The 19,028-nt window shown below is 34.2% G+C and overlaps 1 protein-coding gene across 2 annotated transcripts; it reads left to right on the top strand.

Annotated features, from left to right (window-relative positions):
- The first annotated feature begins 472 nt into the window (after positions 1-472).
- On the top strand, positions 473-18,934 carry LOC106116665 (collagen alpha-5(IV) chain). 2 transcript variants are annotated; one of them, XM_013310567.1, is made up of 4 exons: positions 473-519; positions 1,140-1,208; positions 12,380-12,438; positions 17,010-18,934. In XM_013310567.1, exons 3-4 carry the CDS (start codon positions 12,396-12,398, stop codon positions 18,659-18,661), a joined length of 1,695 nt encoding a protein of 564 aa, XP_013166021.1. In that variant the 5' UTR covers positions 473-519; positions 1,140-1,208; positions 12,380-12,395; the 3' UTR covers positions 18,662-18,934. The 2 variants fall into 2 exon arrangements, with proteins under 2 accessions (XP_013166021.1, XP_013166020.1); XM_013310566.1 differs by lacking the exons at positions 473-519; positions 1,140-1,208 and adding an exon at positions 10,187-10,413.
- Positions 18,935-19,028: the final 94 nt, after the last annotated feature.

The following is a 19,028-nucleotide window of genomic DNA, read 5'->3' as shown; positions in this document are numbered from 1 at the left end:
ATCATAATTAGACTCGACATATCCACGGAGTAATGTTAGTGGTGCTAAATTCGACTTATCGTCAACTCGATTGAATCTCGCACGAGTTTAAAACATTAGTAAGGACAATGTTATTTTCTGTAACTCGACAATGACATTAGTAATTTTAAAATTACTATTATTTTAATAAATGCTTTACCACATTTAGGCTAACATTTTCGTTTAATGTTCATAAATATGTTAATGTCAATATTTAATATGCATTTTAACGTATATTTTAGATCTAATTAATCATTAGTTTTGAGGTTAAAGTGACAGCGTCAAATGTCAACTTGAATTTGGCTTCCACAGAATAAAAAAAATTGTCTATTATAATTATTATTTTGGTATGTTAACTGACACAATAACGTTATTATAATGCTATTTTTAAATGATCGTATTTTTATTCTTGGTTATGCATTGTATTGTAAATCGGCACTCAGTTAACAACTGGGTTTGAATGATTTGTGTATTGTAAATTTTCTTGTTACTAGTGATATGGTGAGTTAAACTTTAACTCGATTATTAAATTTTATATATACAACATATAGTTGTTTTTTTTCAAACCAAAAACGTTCCATGCCAATATGATTTATTATATGTAAATAAATTGAGCGTCGCTGGCTCAGGGTTCAAGCACTTGACTTGCAATCTGCTGGTCCTATGTTCGAATCCCGCCATGTACCAATATGATTTCCGATTGCAACCTGCACATATCTGAGAAGAAATTCAAAGATATGTGTGAAGTCAACCAACCCGCACTGGGCCAGCGTGGTTGACTATGGCCTAATCACCTTTAACTTAGGGTAGGCTCCGAGCCCCTCGGTGGTGACGTATAGTGAGCTGATGATGAAATAAACTCATTTGGGGAGTCGGCACTGAACGTGTTAAAGACAACCATTTTGACGCCAATCACCTAAGTCGTTCAAGTTTCCTTAAGTTCGTTAGTAATAATCGTAATCCACACTTAAGATCGTAATCATCTACATAATTAATTAAATTGGAATGTCTGTATGTAAATACAGAAAAATTATATTTCGAGAAAATGATGTGTTTGCGTTGCTTATAAAAAAAAATATTTTTTTTATTTTTGTGTGTCCACAAATACGCGTTTGTTCCAGGTAATCTCCAAAAAGGCTGGACTGATTTTGACCCCACTTTTACTGTAACTTATGTGTGCAAGAAGTAAGGTAAGTAAGGATATTTTCGAAGTTTATAGCGACCATTAGTTGTTAGTGGAAGATCTAATTGCAATCTAAAAAGCCTAGAATATTTCTAAACATAGCTATAATTATGTCATTAGTTTGTACACAAAATAGCTACTTTAGGTCGCAGTAATGTGCCAAGTTTAAGCGTTTCGTGTTGCAACCGCTATTATTCATTATATTGATGGCAAACGCACGTTCGACATGCCGCGGTTTTCGTTCACTGCGTGGTTCAATGCTAAATTATTGCTTAAAATGATGCACACGTTTTTAACAGAATATAGACAAATTACTTTATTAAATCTAAAATGTCAACGATTATCACCATACTTTTGTGTGTTTTACTCTAATTTATTATTCAACTAGTTGCCGTCTGCGACTCCGTTCACGCGGAATAAAAAAAAACTTAAAGAGTAGCCTATCTGTGCAAAATTTAATCAACATTCGTTGAGGCGTACCGGAGATACCATCAAACCTCCATCCATCCAAACATTCACATTTATAATATCAGTAAGATATGAAAAACGTAGAAAAGAATGGAGAATCTCCTTTTAGAAGTTACTTAAAAATTCAAAACACATTCTTTAGAAACATTTTACACGATTGTGAGTTTCCACTGCGAAACATCTCAATAACCTGTTATCATTCCTCCCAATGACAAAACATTATGTTTAGCAAAAAATGGAATGGAAACCATATTTTTAACCTTTGACCATAATTGTGATAAAACAAACGTTAAGTATTGTCATAAAAATGACCATAGATGTAACGTGTATTTTGATAAAAACTAATCGCAAACCATCTAAGTAATCGCTAGGGTCAGGGTGGTGGAAAAAATTCAAGTCACGTCACAAGATTACTAAAGTTGCGTTTGTTTTGGTTTTATAGAGAGAGAAAAGAGGATTTTGCATAATTGGATAAATGATTGTACATCACTAAAGTAATAAAAGTAAAAAATTTAAATTACGACCTTCGAGTGGCGCTTTAAAACATTACAGCTTTAGAGCACTGTGTATGTTTAAACTTATCAGTTATTTTAAAATACTAATTTAAATGAAAGTATTAATAGAAAAATAGTAATTAGTATTGATCATCATCAGCTATAGATACGACCCCATCGAGGGGTTCGGAGCCTACCCTAAATCAAGGGTGACTAGGCCATAGTTAACCACGCTGGCCCAGTGTAGGTTGGTTGACTACACACATATCTTGGAATTTCTTTTCAGATTTGTGCAGGCATCACGATGTTTTCTTTCACCGTAAGAACGGATAAATGTATATATGTAAAACGGAAATCGAAAAACACATTGGTACATGACGGTATTCGAACCCAGGACCTGCAGATTGCAAGTTTTTATAATATTATTTTATATTATATCTCATTTATTAATAAAACAAAAGCTCTCATCCGATATTAAACAAAAACCATTAGATTTCATCAGAGCTGTCAAGCTTAACTGCAATGTAGATTGAAATCACAAAAGCTTTGTTATCTCGTAAGCAAATTCCGACACTAATTGTGATGAAGCTTTTTTAAAACGTCAGTCACAAGCATAGCATCTAGATTTAAGCCGATACACAATATGAGCTAACAAAATACTTGGCATAATAAAACTATAACTTGATGTTCTACCAAAATACCTATGTTTCATATTTCACAAAATCAATTTTAAATCTTTAGGATAAAAATTAAAATATTAGATAAAAGGAAAAAAATAACTTTCTAGACGTTCGTGTAATAGAGCCTAATTTCAATTAGGGTCTAAATGTCAAAGCTTTTTGTCTGCATAACCTAAACAAAAGCTAGACAAGCGCAATCTAACTCTTCCTGCAAAGATAACGGCCATATTTGATTGTCATTGTGTGTATAATATGTATTCTATTGTGGCATCTTTCACTCTTCAATAATCATGACGGATGTCGTGCGGAAAGGTCAATGTTTTTACAATGTAAAAAAAAATAATTAAGTATAAGTCGGTATAAATGTTAAAATTAATGAAAAAAATTACGCACTGCCATTTTACTTTTAGGATTAATTATAACATTAAAATTACATGATAAAAATTAGTCCGTAGTCACATTAGTTTAAACGTTTAGGGAAAAATTCATAATAAGTATTCTCCCTTTTGGTTAAACAAGGAGTTTGCATACTATCAACGATATCGTACTGGCAGTTAAGAACGTTGCACTTTAAGGCTAAAATTTATCATCGGTACTCAGACTTTGCCAAGACTTATCTTACAAGTTTGACATTTATAGACATATGCTTAGTCACCAAAATCGTTGACTTACCGAAAACTTACTAAAAACTACTTACGGGTTTCTGGACTACTATTTTTATATGTATTTTTTCAATGAGGTGGTAAATCAAGACAAACAGACAGCGACTTAAATTTGCCGAAACATAACACAACACAAGTTTTTGTCTTAGCATTTGCGAAGCATATGTCTATAAATGAGTACCGACTATAAATTTCAGCCTAAATGTAGAATAAAAGATTTATGAAAAAAATAGCAGAGTTAAAACGTTTAACAACGAAAAATGTAATTTACAGTTACGATTTAATACTCTTGTTGTCAAAGTGTAAATATGTAGTTTGTAAAATCGAATGAGCATCAGTTTTGGCTGCCGAGCTGTTTGGGTGTGAATAATCCACGTCAAGGTTAGTCAATTAGAATATTATGTTACATGTTTTATAAATTGAAATTCCCTAACTACTGATTTTTTGATTAATTTCACAATAACCGTAGAGCGGTCTCGTCCCACGAATTAAATTTCACCTATGACACGAGGCGCAGCGAGAAACGTTCGTTCGTCAAGGAAACAACGTATTAAACCATCATTTGTGCGTTACTTATGTAATCAATTTGTTACCAATATGACGAAAGAAACGCACCGCATTAAGAGCTCTACAATGACACAGCAATTTGTTTTTGAATTCTTGCTGTATCTTACCCATAAAAAAGTTCACTGGTCCTAGGACACGCCCACGACTTTGTCATACGGCCATTCATTACTTAATCTCGATAGAGTTACAAAAGCTAACTTAACCACCAGTGGCAAATCCCTGTTTCTTATCTTAGGTTAAGGTAAATTAGAAGAATCATTTTAAAGTTTTGCCTGTCACAGTAACGGCTATAATTTTACTAAAATAAATACTTGATATATGTACACACTGTTATTTTGTTCTTGGTTAGTGTACTCCTAGGCCCCGAAATACAGGCCCAGCCTAGTTCGGGGTCTGCAAGATATTTCATTGTATATTATTATATTAATCTAATGTGTTTTTGTGAAATAAATTTATTCTTATACAGGGTGTCCCAAAAGGTTACGTACATAGGAAGAGGGATGATAGGGGTGGTCACAAGGGTCACCAGAAAAATAAAATAAAAATACCCCTCTGGGTATTAAAACAAATAAAAGGCATTTTTTAAAAACTTAAAAATTTTGCACCTTCTGGGGCAATATTAATTTTCTTTAAAATCTTTGTTAGTTGTATTCTTTTTTTATTTCATATTGATAAAGGGTTATTGACGATAACATAATAGCTTTTTTTTTTAAATGTAGCAATATTTGTAGGTCATTGGTTACAAAATTGCCCTAGAAGGTGTAAAATTTTTAAGTTTTTAAAAAATGCCATTTATTTTTTTTAAAACCCAGAGGGGAAAATTTATTTTATTTTTCTGGTGACCCTTGTGACCACCCCAATCCACCCCTTCCTATGTAGGTAACCTTTTGGGACCCGCTGTATGTACATATGGGTACACTAGCACAGTCTTCTACATTAAGTGTTGATATGTGCTTGCGACTTCTGATGGACAAAAAAGCTGATATTGATCCATTGTTCTTTGTATTGTAGTGTCTTTTGTACTTTTCTAAATACAATTAACTAACAATGCAAGCGTAAACCTTGTGTAGCACAGTTTTAGCTTTTTAATGTCGTCTGTTTTTTTATTTCTTATCAGATATTAGCTGTCGATCGCGACTCCGTCCACGCGGTATAGAAAACAATCACAATAGCCTATGTGTTCTTCCAGACTATGTTCTATATGCCTGACAAATTTCATGGAAATCCGTTTAGTGGTTCTGGAGATACATTCAAACAAACATCCCTATGTCCACTAAACATTTGCATTTATAACATTAGTAAGATAAGATGTGAAAGAGGATATGTGTATGAAGGGTATAGATTCGGATAAGACGGCTGATAGAGATGTATGGATGAGTAGTACATACTGTGCCGACCCTCCATAGAGATAAGGGCAGGTTGATGATAGATATTAGTAAAATTTGGTCGCCTTTAAACTTAGTGAGATTTGTTGGTTTATGAAGTTTAGGGTTTTGTTTAAAACAAATGTTTTGTTTAAATGGAAGTACTCCTGGTTTGGAGTATATACCTTTTTAGTATTATTTATTATTTTTTCACATGTCTTGCTAATATGTTGCTTACATACTGTAATTGTCTCCAACGCTTTACAAAACACGCTGTACAGCGTGATGGGTCAAGAAGATTCCCTGCGTGTGACTATTAGACCTCTATTGTTAAAAATAATGAGCGACTTCGCTATCGCAGTGATCTTGAAGCGAGACTTGGTCACGAGCTTGCGCCTAAATTTCATTACTCGATAATGATAAAGTATAACCAAAAGATATTTCAAAAAAGATAAGAAAGTTATCTTGTTATTTATCCTATATTTAATTAAAAAAAATAGAACATTTTCGAAAACCAAGTTGCAATTGAGTCTGTCGAAGTGGAACAAACTAAGAAAGAACTTAAGAAAAGAGAAGGAAAAAAAGACAGGTTCAATAGTCGAGTCTGTAATAGTCTATATTAAATTATAATTATTGACAATCATAAGTAAAATTTATCTGAAATGAATTACGTAAGTTCTATTTTCAGTAACATTGTAAAACAGTGCTTTGTGAAACCGATGACACAAGAAAACACACGGCCACAAATCCGTTGAGTTACGGCATCTAATTAAGTCACTTCCCAGGAGATGACACTTAGCTATTGAGGACACACGGATTCACAAAACGTAATGTTGTTTTTTTGTTCAATTGATTCAATTTCACTTTTAACGTGAAATCTAAGCTGTTGTCCAATGGTTCTCATTTTTATTAGTTTTGTTAACGTAATTTTTAAAATCTTATGTAAAAATTAAAATTAAAATTGGTAATACAAAGACAAAGCTGCTATAAATTAAAAGTGTTGCGATAACTTTAATACGAATTGACCTAACCTAATGAACTTTAAGTTTTGGCAGCGTATTCGTTGCGGGATCACGTCTAACTCCTCAAAGACACGGCAGATGAGACGTGCTCTCCGTCACGTGCGGCCTTGGGTTAAAGATTTATTTCAAGTATTGTTATATTTATATACATACTACCTGTCGCACGTGACACTGTTCGCTCGGGAAAAAAAAAAGTAGAATATGTGTTCTTTCAGACTATGTGCTACATCTATGCCAAATTTCAGCAATATTCATTGAGTCGTTCTGGAGACACCTCCAAACAAACATTCGTCTATCCATCTAAACTTGCATTCATAATATTAGTAAGAAGTAAGATTACTATGATCTGTTCTAGAGTGGAAATAGTTAAAAGTTCCTTCTTTTTCAAGTCTAAAGTAGAATTTGTAATACTAATGTTGCAGATGTCTAAGGGCAGCTGTCCCTTAAGTTAATAAATTATACTTCATTTATAGTAAACTTCTTGATACTTGTAATTCATTAGATATCAAAGTATACTAGGACAAGAAAGACACACGTTTGTTTTTGATTAATCATTTTAATTAGAGTGCAATACCCAAGTTGAGTAAACACTAGAACATGTTTGCAGTACTTTTGTGTAACGGGGGCAAAGTTGAGTCGTAACTTGATTCGAGTGTCCCGATTTCTGCGAGCTTGCAATAAATATTATGAATATTACTAAAGATGCCCGACGTGCTCGAAAATCATGACTGAAATAATAAGGATTGTTTAAGTTAAAGACAATGTAACTTATTAAGTTGTATTTGGAAAATGCGGAAATGTATTCGTGCAACATCCAATGTAGAACGTCTAACTAAAATCAAGGATACTGTTCAAGATATATAAGAAGATACAATTTTTGGATCTAGAAAATTCTATATTAAATTCTTTCTAGAGAACACTATAATAATCACAGTAAAGTTTATCAGAAATTAGTCACCAGCAGCGAAGTACTGACACACATATAAATACAGACAAATTCATGACCTTCCTTTAAAGTCTGTTAAAAAACGACATTAACATACAAATTACGATATAACTATGGTGTTAGGAAATCGCAAATGTTATAATCAAAAATCAGCAATAGTCGCAGGCGTGACATAGGACCGCTTTTAATGATATATTTCTGCAAATCTCACGCGGACTCGACTTACACACAGAAATTAACCATGTTGCACACTTAAAGATTGAATATAGCGTGCTATAAAAGTATGTAGCCTATACCAAGAGTGTGACAGAGTATATATACACCCACTAGATAGTCGACGTCTATCTACGTCCTAAAGATTTAGCTAATTAGTTAATGTATAAAGATTTTCTGTTTAGCTTTGTTGCTTCTTTATGCCTAAAACCTCTTTCTATCGGATAATTTAAGTGGTTAAAATTGGGATATAAAATCTATAGATTTTCATCTTAGCCATGAAATACATATTTTATATGTGAATTCAATTTCACAATTCCGTTTATAACGGCTTACCCCTCTTGGTTACCAGTTGGCATGCTATAATCTCATTTATTTGATTGCACGCGAACGTGTTTTGAGAATTTTTATAGCATTATCCTTTAGTGGATATCAATACTAAAAGCTCAAACAAAAGGAAGATGTCGTGCAATATTGATGTGCTACATGGCCTATTATAATGAAATAACACCGACTCACCATTTTATGAACTCTTTTTGAACTCCTCAAGTATCTGCAAAACAGATTCTATTCCTTTGAATTAAGGTTTACTTTATTTAAATGTCGACTAATTAAAGGTAACTGGGTTATCACATTTGAAGATTCACATAAACGCATTTTACGTGAATGTATGGAGTAGTTGTTGAAACTATTGCGAATTGTTACATTAAAAACAGATAAACTAAATTTATAGGCGTAATTTTTTGTATAAAACTACTGGCAAGATAAGTTGGATAAAACATGTCAACTTTGTTATAATCAAAACTTTTCACTCGGATTCAAACTAACAAACGAAGTTAGAAACGCGGCAAATCCAGTAACTTATTACTGGGGTTTGAAAAAGTTTTAGCTCTACTAACTAGACGCGATTTCTACGGAGCTTTTACAGGGTTATATGTAAGACTGTGTAATTCGGCGACCTGTAGCGCCACTTTTTGTCCAGCGCCCTGAACCCCGGTCCCGAACCTGGGTCAACCAACCGCGATTTTCCCTTAAACCAACCTTGGTTGTGGGTAGTTCCGATATTACATGAATTATTATTATTAATGAATGCTACTTTAAAATTTATTCTTAAGGAATAATGACTTTAATCTTCGTTTACAATATTTTGCTATTCAAATATCACTTTATAATCAAAGTTAATAAAATCAAGCACTTTCATTCTTTCGTTACAATAATGCTGTCACAATTGTCATAGATTTTAAATCACAGATTGTAAACCTTTTTATACAGACTGTCTATAATTTGATCACTATCTTTGAGACGGAATTCTAGAGAGCTGAAAGCAACTTTCCGATTCTTCTTTGTCTAGAAATAGCCTAAGGCCTAGAGTGATTATGTTGATTTTTTAAGTTGATTTAAATATATTGTTTGATATGAAAATTAGGCTTTGTTAACTAAAGGTACACTTGTAAAGGAAAGATGCCTATGATTGTGATACATTTGTAATATTAACGAAGTACGAGAAATGCGTATTTTTTCACGAGAGTTCTAGTTTTTTTTATTAAATTAAATTTAAAACACTTAATTAAAAGAATTTTTTTTTCTATAATTAAGTTTTTGCAACCATATAATGTATGCGCGTGGACGTTCATCGGTCGAAATATTGCTCTATTTCCAACTAGAAAATTAAATTTAGATTGTAGGACGATCTAGATATTTTTCAACTCTCAAATAACAGTGATTAAGTGATTATCGACATTTCTCGCAAATCACGAGCAGCCAGCCATAGTATAAGTAATTCAAGTCTTATGACACAAAAAATTTGAAACTAAGGAATATCAAATTCAACATTAATCTTTCTTTTATTAAATTTCACATACATAATTCTGAAGGGAGATGAAAAATAACATCACGTATTAAATGGAAAATGACGTTAATGATTTTCATACGTTATTTTCTTTCTACACAACAAATTCGCAGTTAAAATTGCAATTGTCATTTGTGTCAACACTGTGCATCGAACTCATTGCCTCGTGTTATGAAATTGAAGTCGACTGTTCGGACATCTTTACATTATGCCTCCATTATCTTTTACATATGTCATATGCTTACAATATTCTGATGGCATTTTGAAGTAAGTACTTAAAGAGTTACTAAGTTACGGAATCGAATGATCTTTTCACTACTAGAAGCAATTATTGCCAGAATTAAATTGGCTTATTGATTACTAAGCGAGACCTTTAGTGTAGAGTTATCTTACATAAAGGGCGATCTGTTATCAATTCTGAGGAAAGCAGTTTATTGTTAAGTTCAAGCGATGTGTACTCTCTAGTTCAAGATAAATCATTTTCTTGGATGTTCTGTTCTACCTCAAAATATTTATAAATAAGGCTTGTCATAAATCATTTCTAGTGATGACGACATTTTCTTTTAAAAAGATAGAGACAAGAAACACCAAAAATAATAACATTACTTTTTCTTATTCGATCATGCAATAAGAAATAAGATGTTATTAACAATGTTAAGTAAGTACTCATTTTGTAAGTAAAAATGTATTTTACGCAGGCTCGTTTTTTAGAAATATAATCAAATGACTGTCATTAGAAGGATTATAGCAGCAGCACTATCAAGGCTATTACAATCCAATGTCGACGGATCAGCGAATCTTCAGGTGACCCAGTTTATTTGTGTACGATTTCGAGTGGCACCCCTTACCGCGAAGTGGTGGTTGTTTGGGCAATGCACATAAAATGCCCCGAACGGGACAGGCAAAGCACAGTTCGCGCCGACGCGCTAGCGCTCCGTACGCACACGGTGAGTTTGTTTTTTTTTTCATAAAAAAGGACAAATGTTTAGTGACAGTTCGAAATAAAAAATTGTGCAAAGATTAAAAAAAATATTTTGTGCCAGTCAGAATCTCGTACGATCTTTATATTATTTATATTTTTGAATTTTGAAAAATCGGTACAGGATATGGAGCAAATCAAAATTAATAAAGTTTAAAATATTTTAATAAGATGATTATTAGGTATTCCTGAGGATTGAATATTTTCAACATATTTTCATTCCGCCCGCCCTTCGCTTCACTAAGCACTTAATTCTTTCAATAAACTTGTAAAATGTTACAAAGGATTTTTTAAAAAAAAGTTCACAGACATACATTAGTATTCAAGAATACGTAGTCTTATTCTCAAAAAAAAATTGAAGAGAAACTACAGTTATATTATTTATTTATTAGCAAACGTACATTAGTCACACAGTTAAGTGCTCTTATTTAATCTACATGTACCATTAACAGTCCGTGTTGTCATTTCAAACAATGGACGTTCGCATGTCTTATCGTGGTCTCCATTGCGCTCTCATCACCTGATGATATTATCTAACGCCGGCCAAATGGAGCAATGATGTCTTTCATTGCGAACTTATCTACATTTTAATTTTATGTTAATTAATTCGTACGATTTAATATCTTTATTTAATTACAACAATTACGTGAGAATAATTCTCTATTTACAGAGAGTTTAGTTGGTTTCAGTACATGTAAAAATTAACATTTAATTTAAATGGTTAGTACTATTTAAATACGTAAAGACCAGAACAATCTTTAGAGTCGCGTTAAAACTATAACTTCCTTTTCTAGATTTTAGTTTTACTATATAAGTGATATCTTTCTTCTTCTTTTTCGTATTCTTCATTACTGAAGGTCGTGTTTGTCCTGAATAAGTGATATGCATAAACAGTTTTACACCTAAGGAAGAGTTTGTTTCTATCTCATGTTTTTCAAAGTCCGACTGACAAATCTTAAATAAATTTTATCAAAGTAAGCTTTATCTAATTACTGAAATGGAATATTATCAAGCGTGTATAGAGTTAATAAGTTATGATGTCATTTATTTAAAATGGATTTATCGATCAGATTAGGAATAAAATATTTTCGTGAAAAAAGTAACACTTATTTTAGTATACCATATAACCCAGGATATTTTACGTATGGGTTCGACTAAACAATTAAAATAGAATTTGATCCTAGAACTATATTACCAACACTCGTTGCCAACTGTGATTGTGACTATGTGTTTGTAAAAACACCAGATAACTACGTTTTCCCACCACTAGGGCAATTAGGCGGTCTGTTGAACCGCGGCTAGGTATCACTTGGGTCACGCTTTACCTATATACTTTACGTTATAATCCAATGCAATTTTCATACTCTACACAGATTATATATAAATAATTAAGTATAAAAATTATAATTTACCCACATATACATATGTATACAGTTGGAACAAAACAGTTGGATTGTAACGATAAAACGTACGTGTATTAAATATTTTTTTTAAACTTGACGGTCTGGAATTACTTAATTTTTTTATATTATAAGGTGGCAAACGAGCGAGCGGCCACCTGAAATCGCTGAAATAGCGAAGTGACTGTTGCCCATAGACATACGCAATTGCATATGCGTTGCCTATCTTTAATCGACGGAAGAGAGGATGCACAGAAAGAAAATATTTACCCTTCCCATGCATCCTCTTTTCCAGAAAGTCCACTTCCACTTCCCATCCTTTCCTTATAAGAAAAAAGGTGGGAAGGGAAAGAGGACTAAATTAGGCCTCCTGGGACACACTTATCAGACGAAACGCGGAATAGCTTCCACTCGACGCCAGTCTTCTGTGTGGTCGTGGTATTTCACCGGGCGAGCCGGGCCAATTCATGCGAAGATGTTAAAGCGGGCTCTACTACTGTTAAAGTGGTCTAATTCATATTTGTATTTTTTCAGATTTAGTTTAAGGACAATGGGGAGCACCAACAACATGTACCGTTTGACAACGTTTTGCTGTGAGTATTCTTGTAATAGACTAATATATGTGCCATTTTATAAAACTTTAATATCAAACTGAGTCAATCAGGCTTATTTCCAAACATTGCATGAAGCAAACGACTTACAAAACATTTAATCCCAAATTAGGAACGATTAAATATTACTTATAAAGTAAATACAAAAATACACATATAAAACCTCCTTTGTGCGCTTATTGTCTTGCTTTATGTAAGCGAAAAAAAAGTTTTTAGAACTTCAAAAAAATCTTTAGTTATTTAAAATAAAATGGACACTAATGACAGTCTAATTGAAAGATTAAATCGACAAGTAACTAGTTAGTTCTTTATCTTTGGCTTGCTTTTCTAAGCCAAAAAAATTCAAAGTAAAATTATTCCTATGAAGTATTGGCGCGAACTTTGACAGTTATCATTAGTGAAAAAGAGCGCCAATAATGATAGAGCGGGACTTCTTTTCATTACGCGGTAGGACGGAAGTTAAGATCCAGTTCTCAAATTAATTTCTCTTAAAATTTGTTTAGGTATTTACTACTCTTTCGGTTTTTGTATATGAGAACTTTAGGTAAATGAGAAAGGAAATAACAGCTATTTTTTAAGTACTTATCTCACATTAATGTCACATTTTGAAACCATATTTTGGCGACGACATTATTATTTTTTTTTTATTGTGCTGCAACATTTTTTTTCATATGTCGTATTCTTATCGTTTTATGTTGGCACTTAGTTTTATTTGAACGTAATAATACCTTTGCATAAGACGCCCAATAAGGAATAGAGATGAAGTTACAACTAACTTTTATAACTGTTAGATAACAATGACATTATTATAGTTAGCATATTGTTCAATACTTTGTACCTCACTCAATTAGTATAACCGACAGGTCACATTCTTTAATAACTATATTCTAAGAGAAATTATATAATTTCATTCAAATTGTTCCGTATACCTTTATATAAGCTAACGATTTGGATATAAGCCATGTCTTACGAAATTATGCTTGATTTTGAGCAAGTTGATTTTTCAATCTCTAACTATTTTCACATTGTCAAATGTTACACTTCATTATCATAAGCTCACTGTACGTTCTCACTGAAGGGCTCGGCGCCTACCCTAAGTCAGAAGTGTGTAGGTCATAGTAAACCACCCTGACCCATTGCGGGTTGGTTGACTTCACACATATCTTTGAAAAGTCTTAATAAATATGTGCAGGTTGCATCATCAGGTTTTCCTTTACCGTAATCACTTCGGATAAGTACATAATATGTAAATCAAAAACCGAAAAATACATTGGTACATGGCGGGATTCGAACCCAGGACCTGCAGACTACAAGACATCCCTGAGCCAGCGACGCTCTTGACTTGACACTAGTTAATTGTAAATTATCTTTAGGCGTATAAACAGTTTTTTTTTTTTTAAATTCATTTTTATCATTGACCAGCAATACATTTATTTTTTAATTTATGAGAATTCATAGTTAACTGTTATAATCTCAACATGAAATGCTTAAATAAACATTCATTGTGTGTATGCGTCCATTAACTTGTAAATACTGACTTCTGTTTGTAATAAGTGATTTCGAAACGCATTGTGCTCTCGCTACGACAGTACCAGCTCTAAGAAACGAACGACAAACAAAATGTCAACTTGCGCGGGAAAATCGACAAGGACGCGTTTGTTGGCGTATCCGGCGGGAAAATTGGCTGTTTCTTGTCTAACACCACAGATAATACATTCCGTATAGTGCTTATAGAAGCAAAAACAAAAAAAAATATTTCTTAAAATGGTAAGTTCAAAAGGAACATTACATTTATCTCATCTATGTATATCAGTGACCTGAAGTAGCAATTCTCAGGGATAGTAGTGGCATAGGGAGAAACCTGCTTACTGCTTTATATTATGGGGCACCCTTGGTAACCCATAAAATATAGCAGCAAGAAATTTAAACACAAAACTAGTTACTGAGATGTATTATTACATTTTAGAAATATTTTTCACAAATATTCAATGCATATATTTTTACCCTAGATAACACTCATCGTGAACCGATGCGCACCTCGGAAATTTTCGAGACACAAGATCTTAACGACTCGTATCGTTTCAGGCCTATTGCACAAGTAGGGCGTCAATGAATGGCGCTTCATTACACATTACAACAACAACTAAAACTACGAATCATTATAAAAGCAAATTTAGCATGTAAAGCCTCTAGACGTGGCGTAGAGTGATCATTGCAAATTGAAAATCTAAGTACACACTCAAGTTTAAGCAATATATTATTATATCTCTTAACGACGCTAAGCGTATTCTAGCACTTTCTGTACTCACTAAGATACTTTAGGCTGTCCCATCAAATAAGTTATATTGAATATAGGAATTAAAAGTGTGTGTGTGTAAAAATAGTATCACATGACAAGTATTAACAACCATTCGATTAAAAAAACATCAAAATCGGTCTACCAAAGGGAGCTACGAGCTAACATAAAACATACGAGCTAACAACAAACTTAACGTCTTTTTGGAGGTCGGATAAAAAATATCTTGACTTCAGGGTTAATCGAGACGGCCACTCACGGACACGTTGTGTAACAAACCCAGATAAATTTTACATCTTAATCGTATTCAAGTAAATGAGAGAAGTTTCTATTGTTACTTCGTTGATTCACTTTACGAAATCAACATTAACAAAAACGTCGGCAAGACAAGTTCATTTAACACTTACGCTTTGTTTTTTTCCGCAGTTTGTGAAACGCGGTTTATTCAATTTGTTATTCTGTAATCCTTGTCCATACATTACATCTATAAGCACTTTTATTTATATTTTAGCAGTAGTACATTCACAAAAACATAAGACCTGCGTACAATGACGTCATTGAAACAAGAAAAATATACGAAAAGTGTTCACACCTTGGTACTGATTGTTTGTCAATTGCTTAGCTCTACTTTTTCCTTTACATAACATAAAATACGTAACATTATGAATATATTCTATCGCCCCTTAATTACACCTTAAAATTAATGTAGAGCAGTCTGTCGGTTATCGCAGCTTCCTCGTCTGTTTGGTCCGATTCGTGCGCGGCGGTCACGTGCGCAACAAAGTGCAAACCGAGTGCAGGTCAGGGCATACCTATAGGACACTTCCCAGTTACATTGTTCTATCTAACGATGCACGATCAATGCAAACTGAAGCTCTATGGTGTAGCAATGTACAAGAAAGGAAGCTAAAAAAAACGTAATAAAATACGCTTACCTAAAACACTTGCCAAAGATTTTTCTATATAGAAAGTTTAAATTTTAAAATGTACTAGTTGGGTTCTTTGCGATATGTCAAAGTTAAGAAAAGAAAGACTGAGTAAATTTTTACAACTTTAGTTAGCTACGTATTGGTTATTACTTTTATGTTAATGAACTCTTGATTTAATAAGTCTTGTTCCATTACGTTTTTTGCACTCAAGTATAAAATCTAGACTTTCACTAGATAAGAATAACAAAATAAATCTAATTCCATTTAGCATCATTAGTCTGCGTAAGGATTTCAACATGATCGACTCGTGAGTATACAATAAAAATAAATAATTGCGGAAATAACAAACAGCATAAAATTTACACGTACTATTCACCTAATATCTAAGTACGTACTAAGTACCGAACTTATTTTAGTACATACTAAAAACCTGTTAAAATATCATTGAGTTCTTAACTTGGTTAACTTAAAACTGAACTTTATTCCCACAGCCCTTAAGCTATCTAAACCTAGGTACACCAAGCATGCCTAATGAAAAATGTTATGTTATAAACAAAAAACTCCTTATTATATCCATTGCGTATTAGTAATTGGATGGAATTGCAGCGCAATCTTAAAAGCAAAGAAGGAAATACTTATTGTGACGAAATATATTTAAAAGCAAGCAGAGGCCGCATGGTATCGCACAATTAATATCCACGAGCTTCATCCCAATGAGTAAAATTACGTCCATTCAAGCTATTTACCCATTAACAGTATTGCAAAAACTCAACATGGGATGCGACCGTCTCACGCGATCTATTAGCAAATAGGGTTGGTAAAAAGAAAATTTAAACCCGATTCAAACTAAACTTTCAAGTTCTAAAACTTTTCAAGATTTGAATCGGGTTTAAATTCTTCATATTTTCAGCCATCTTTTACTAGTACGTCATTAATTACAATCTAACATGGCGGGAAGTTTGTGCGAAACACAAAATGATGAATTCATCACAAATACCTATTGTTTAATTCTTTTAGTGGCAACCATATGATAAACCCGTGTAATCTCTAACACGTTTTGTGGTTCTCAGCTCAGCATTATGCCTTGAGGATGGTATTAGATAAATACTAAGGTTCCTAAGTACACGAGTAATATAGATATTACGCGAACCATAACCACTTTAAATAACGATAATAATGACTGACAATTTCACAGTTGAATAACGAACAAGCTGTTGGATACCAGTACCATTGCAATGTATTTAAAAAGCAATTGCAAATGTGTGTATAAAGTGTGTACCATCGCGTAAAAAACGTTAAATATGCAATGCTGTGTTCTTTTGTTTCAGTTCTACTGGCAGTAACCTTCGCCCAAAACGGTTACGAGTACAATAAACCAGGCACACCCTTTAATCAAGGAACTCAACCTAATGGTCCAGGAGTCCCTGGACAAACCGGATCTTCAGGCAACGGATATCCGTCGTCGCCCACATCACCATCTTACCCCAATCAACAAAGCGATGCTTATCCAAGTGGTGGTGTAGGATCGACACCTGGATATCCATCTGGACCTTCAAACTACCCTTCTGCTGGTGGAAACTACCAAGGAAATAACCAACCTCAAGCTGGATATCCCGGATCAGCCCCGTCTTACCCGAATCAAGGAACCACCGGTCCCAGTACAAACTATCCCGGGCAAACAGGGTCAAACTACCCAGGACAATCACAAAACTTTCCTAACCAAAATGGACAAACACCTGGCCGGCCCGGAATTTTCAATGCAAGTCCCGTTAATCCCGGTGCTCCAGGTTTAATTCCTAGCTCATCTGGATTTGGCCCGACCACTCCGGGATTTAGCCCAGGATCACCTGGATTCGTCCCTGGATCGCCTGGTTTTACACCTGGGTCACCTGGGTTTGGTCCGGGGTCACCTGGATTTGGTCCTGGCAGACCAAACTTTAGCGGAGATGACACAGGAGCGTACGAAGGTGGTGACTACTCTGCCATACCGGGAGAGCCAGATAAAGACTACCCTATACTCTCCGTCATACCTGAAACTAGCTTTAGCTGTGGTGCACAACCTTATCCTGGGTACTATGCTGATGTTGAGACTCGCTGTCAAGTTTTCCATGTTTGTGCCAACAATATCACTTATGACTTTCTATGTCCCAACGGTACGATTTTCTCTCAAGAAGTATTTGTTTGCGTCTGGTGGAATCAGTTCGATTGCAACTCTGCACCCAGCTTCTATGAACTAAATGCCAATCTATATGATTATTCCATAAAAGGACCCGGATTATTGCCAGGTGTAACAGATTTTAGCCAACAGGGACAATCTTTTCCTGGAAATGTTGGACCTCAGGGCCCGTCAAACTACCCAAATATCCCAGGTACATCACCTGGCGTTCAAGGAACGGGAGGATCTTCAGCCTATCCTGGATCGACTGGTTCTCAAGGATCATCTTATCCAATTGGACCACAAGGACCATCCCAAAATTATCCCTCAGGACAAGGTCCTCAGGGTCCATTAGGCCCACAAGGACCTTCATTCCCTAATCAACAAGGCCCATCGTCACCATACCCTGGACAAGTCACATCGTATCCTGGCCAACAAGGTTCATCTTCCTACCCGGGTCAGCAAGGTCCTTCATCCACATATCCTGGCCAACAAAGCCCTTCTTCAACTTACCCAGGACAACAAGGTCCGTCTTCTTCTTACCCAGGGCAACAGGGAGTCACATCTTCTTACCCTGGGCAACAAGGAGGTACATCTTATCCTGGTAGCTCTGGGTACCCAACGTCAACGTCCTCACAGAGTCAAGGTCAACAAGGATCAAACTACCCACAATCTCAAGGCCAATCGAATTACCCTGGCAGCAGTCAAGGATACCCATCGGGCAAACCTAGTGGACCCAGTTTCCCAGCAGGTACAAGGCCCCAGGGTGACAGGTATCCATCACAACAACCTAACAGAGAATACCTGCCGCCTAGAAATCAATAACACGCCCGTACCAACGACCATAGCATTCTTAAATGTTTTATCTCATAGATAATATTGTAAGTACAAAAAGTATTATGTATAATTTAATAGCTTTTACATCTTAAAGTTGTATGCCAGTATGATTACGTTGTCAAATGAGTTAGTTGGTGCTACAAAAGAACTAGATATGTAAATTAGATAATTATTTGGCTAATAAGTTTTGTTACAAGTAAGAAAAATCACTAGATGTAATTATTATAACGAAAATTTTAAATTCGATTCTGATTGAACAAAAGTTACCAAAACTAGTTCATAATTAAAAAATGAAAAATATGTTTTAATATATTAGTTTTTATACATTTTTGTAAATAAATAATAAAATAATTTT

This window comes from Papilio xuthus, unplaced genomic scaffold, assembly GCF_000836235.2.
Source record: "Papilio xuthus unplaced genomic scaffold, Pxut_1.1 DF827714.1, whole genome shotgun sequence".
Lineage (NCBI taxonomy): Eukaryota > Metazoa > Arthropoda > Insecta > Lepidoptera > Papilionidae > Papilio > Papilio xuthus.
The sequence above is the reverse complement of the archived record's forward strand: the minus strand, read 5'-3'. Positions and strand labels throughout refer to the sequence as shown.

Bases quoted from the DNA above. Each gene is read 5' to 3' on its own strand.
- LOC106116665 (XM_013310567.1), top strand. From the start codon at position 12,396: ATGGGGAGCACCAACAACATGTACCGTTTGACAACGTTTTGCT. The intron at 12,439-17,009 runs GTGAGTATTCTT...CTTTTGTTTCAG, and splicing joins CCGTTTGACAACGTTTTGCT to TTCTACTGGCAGTAACCTTC.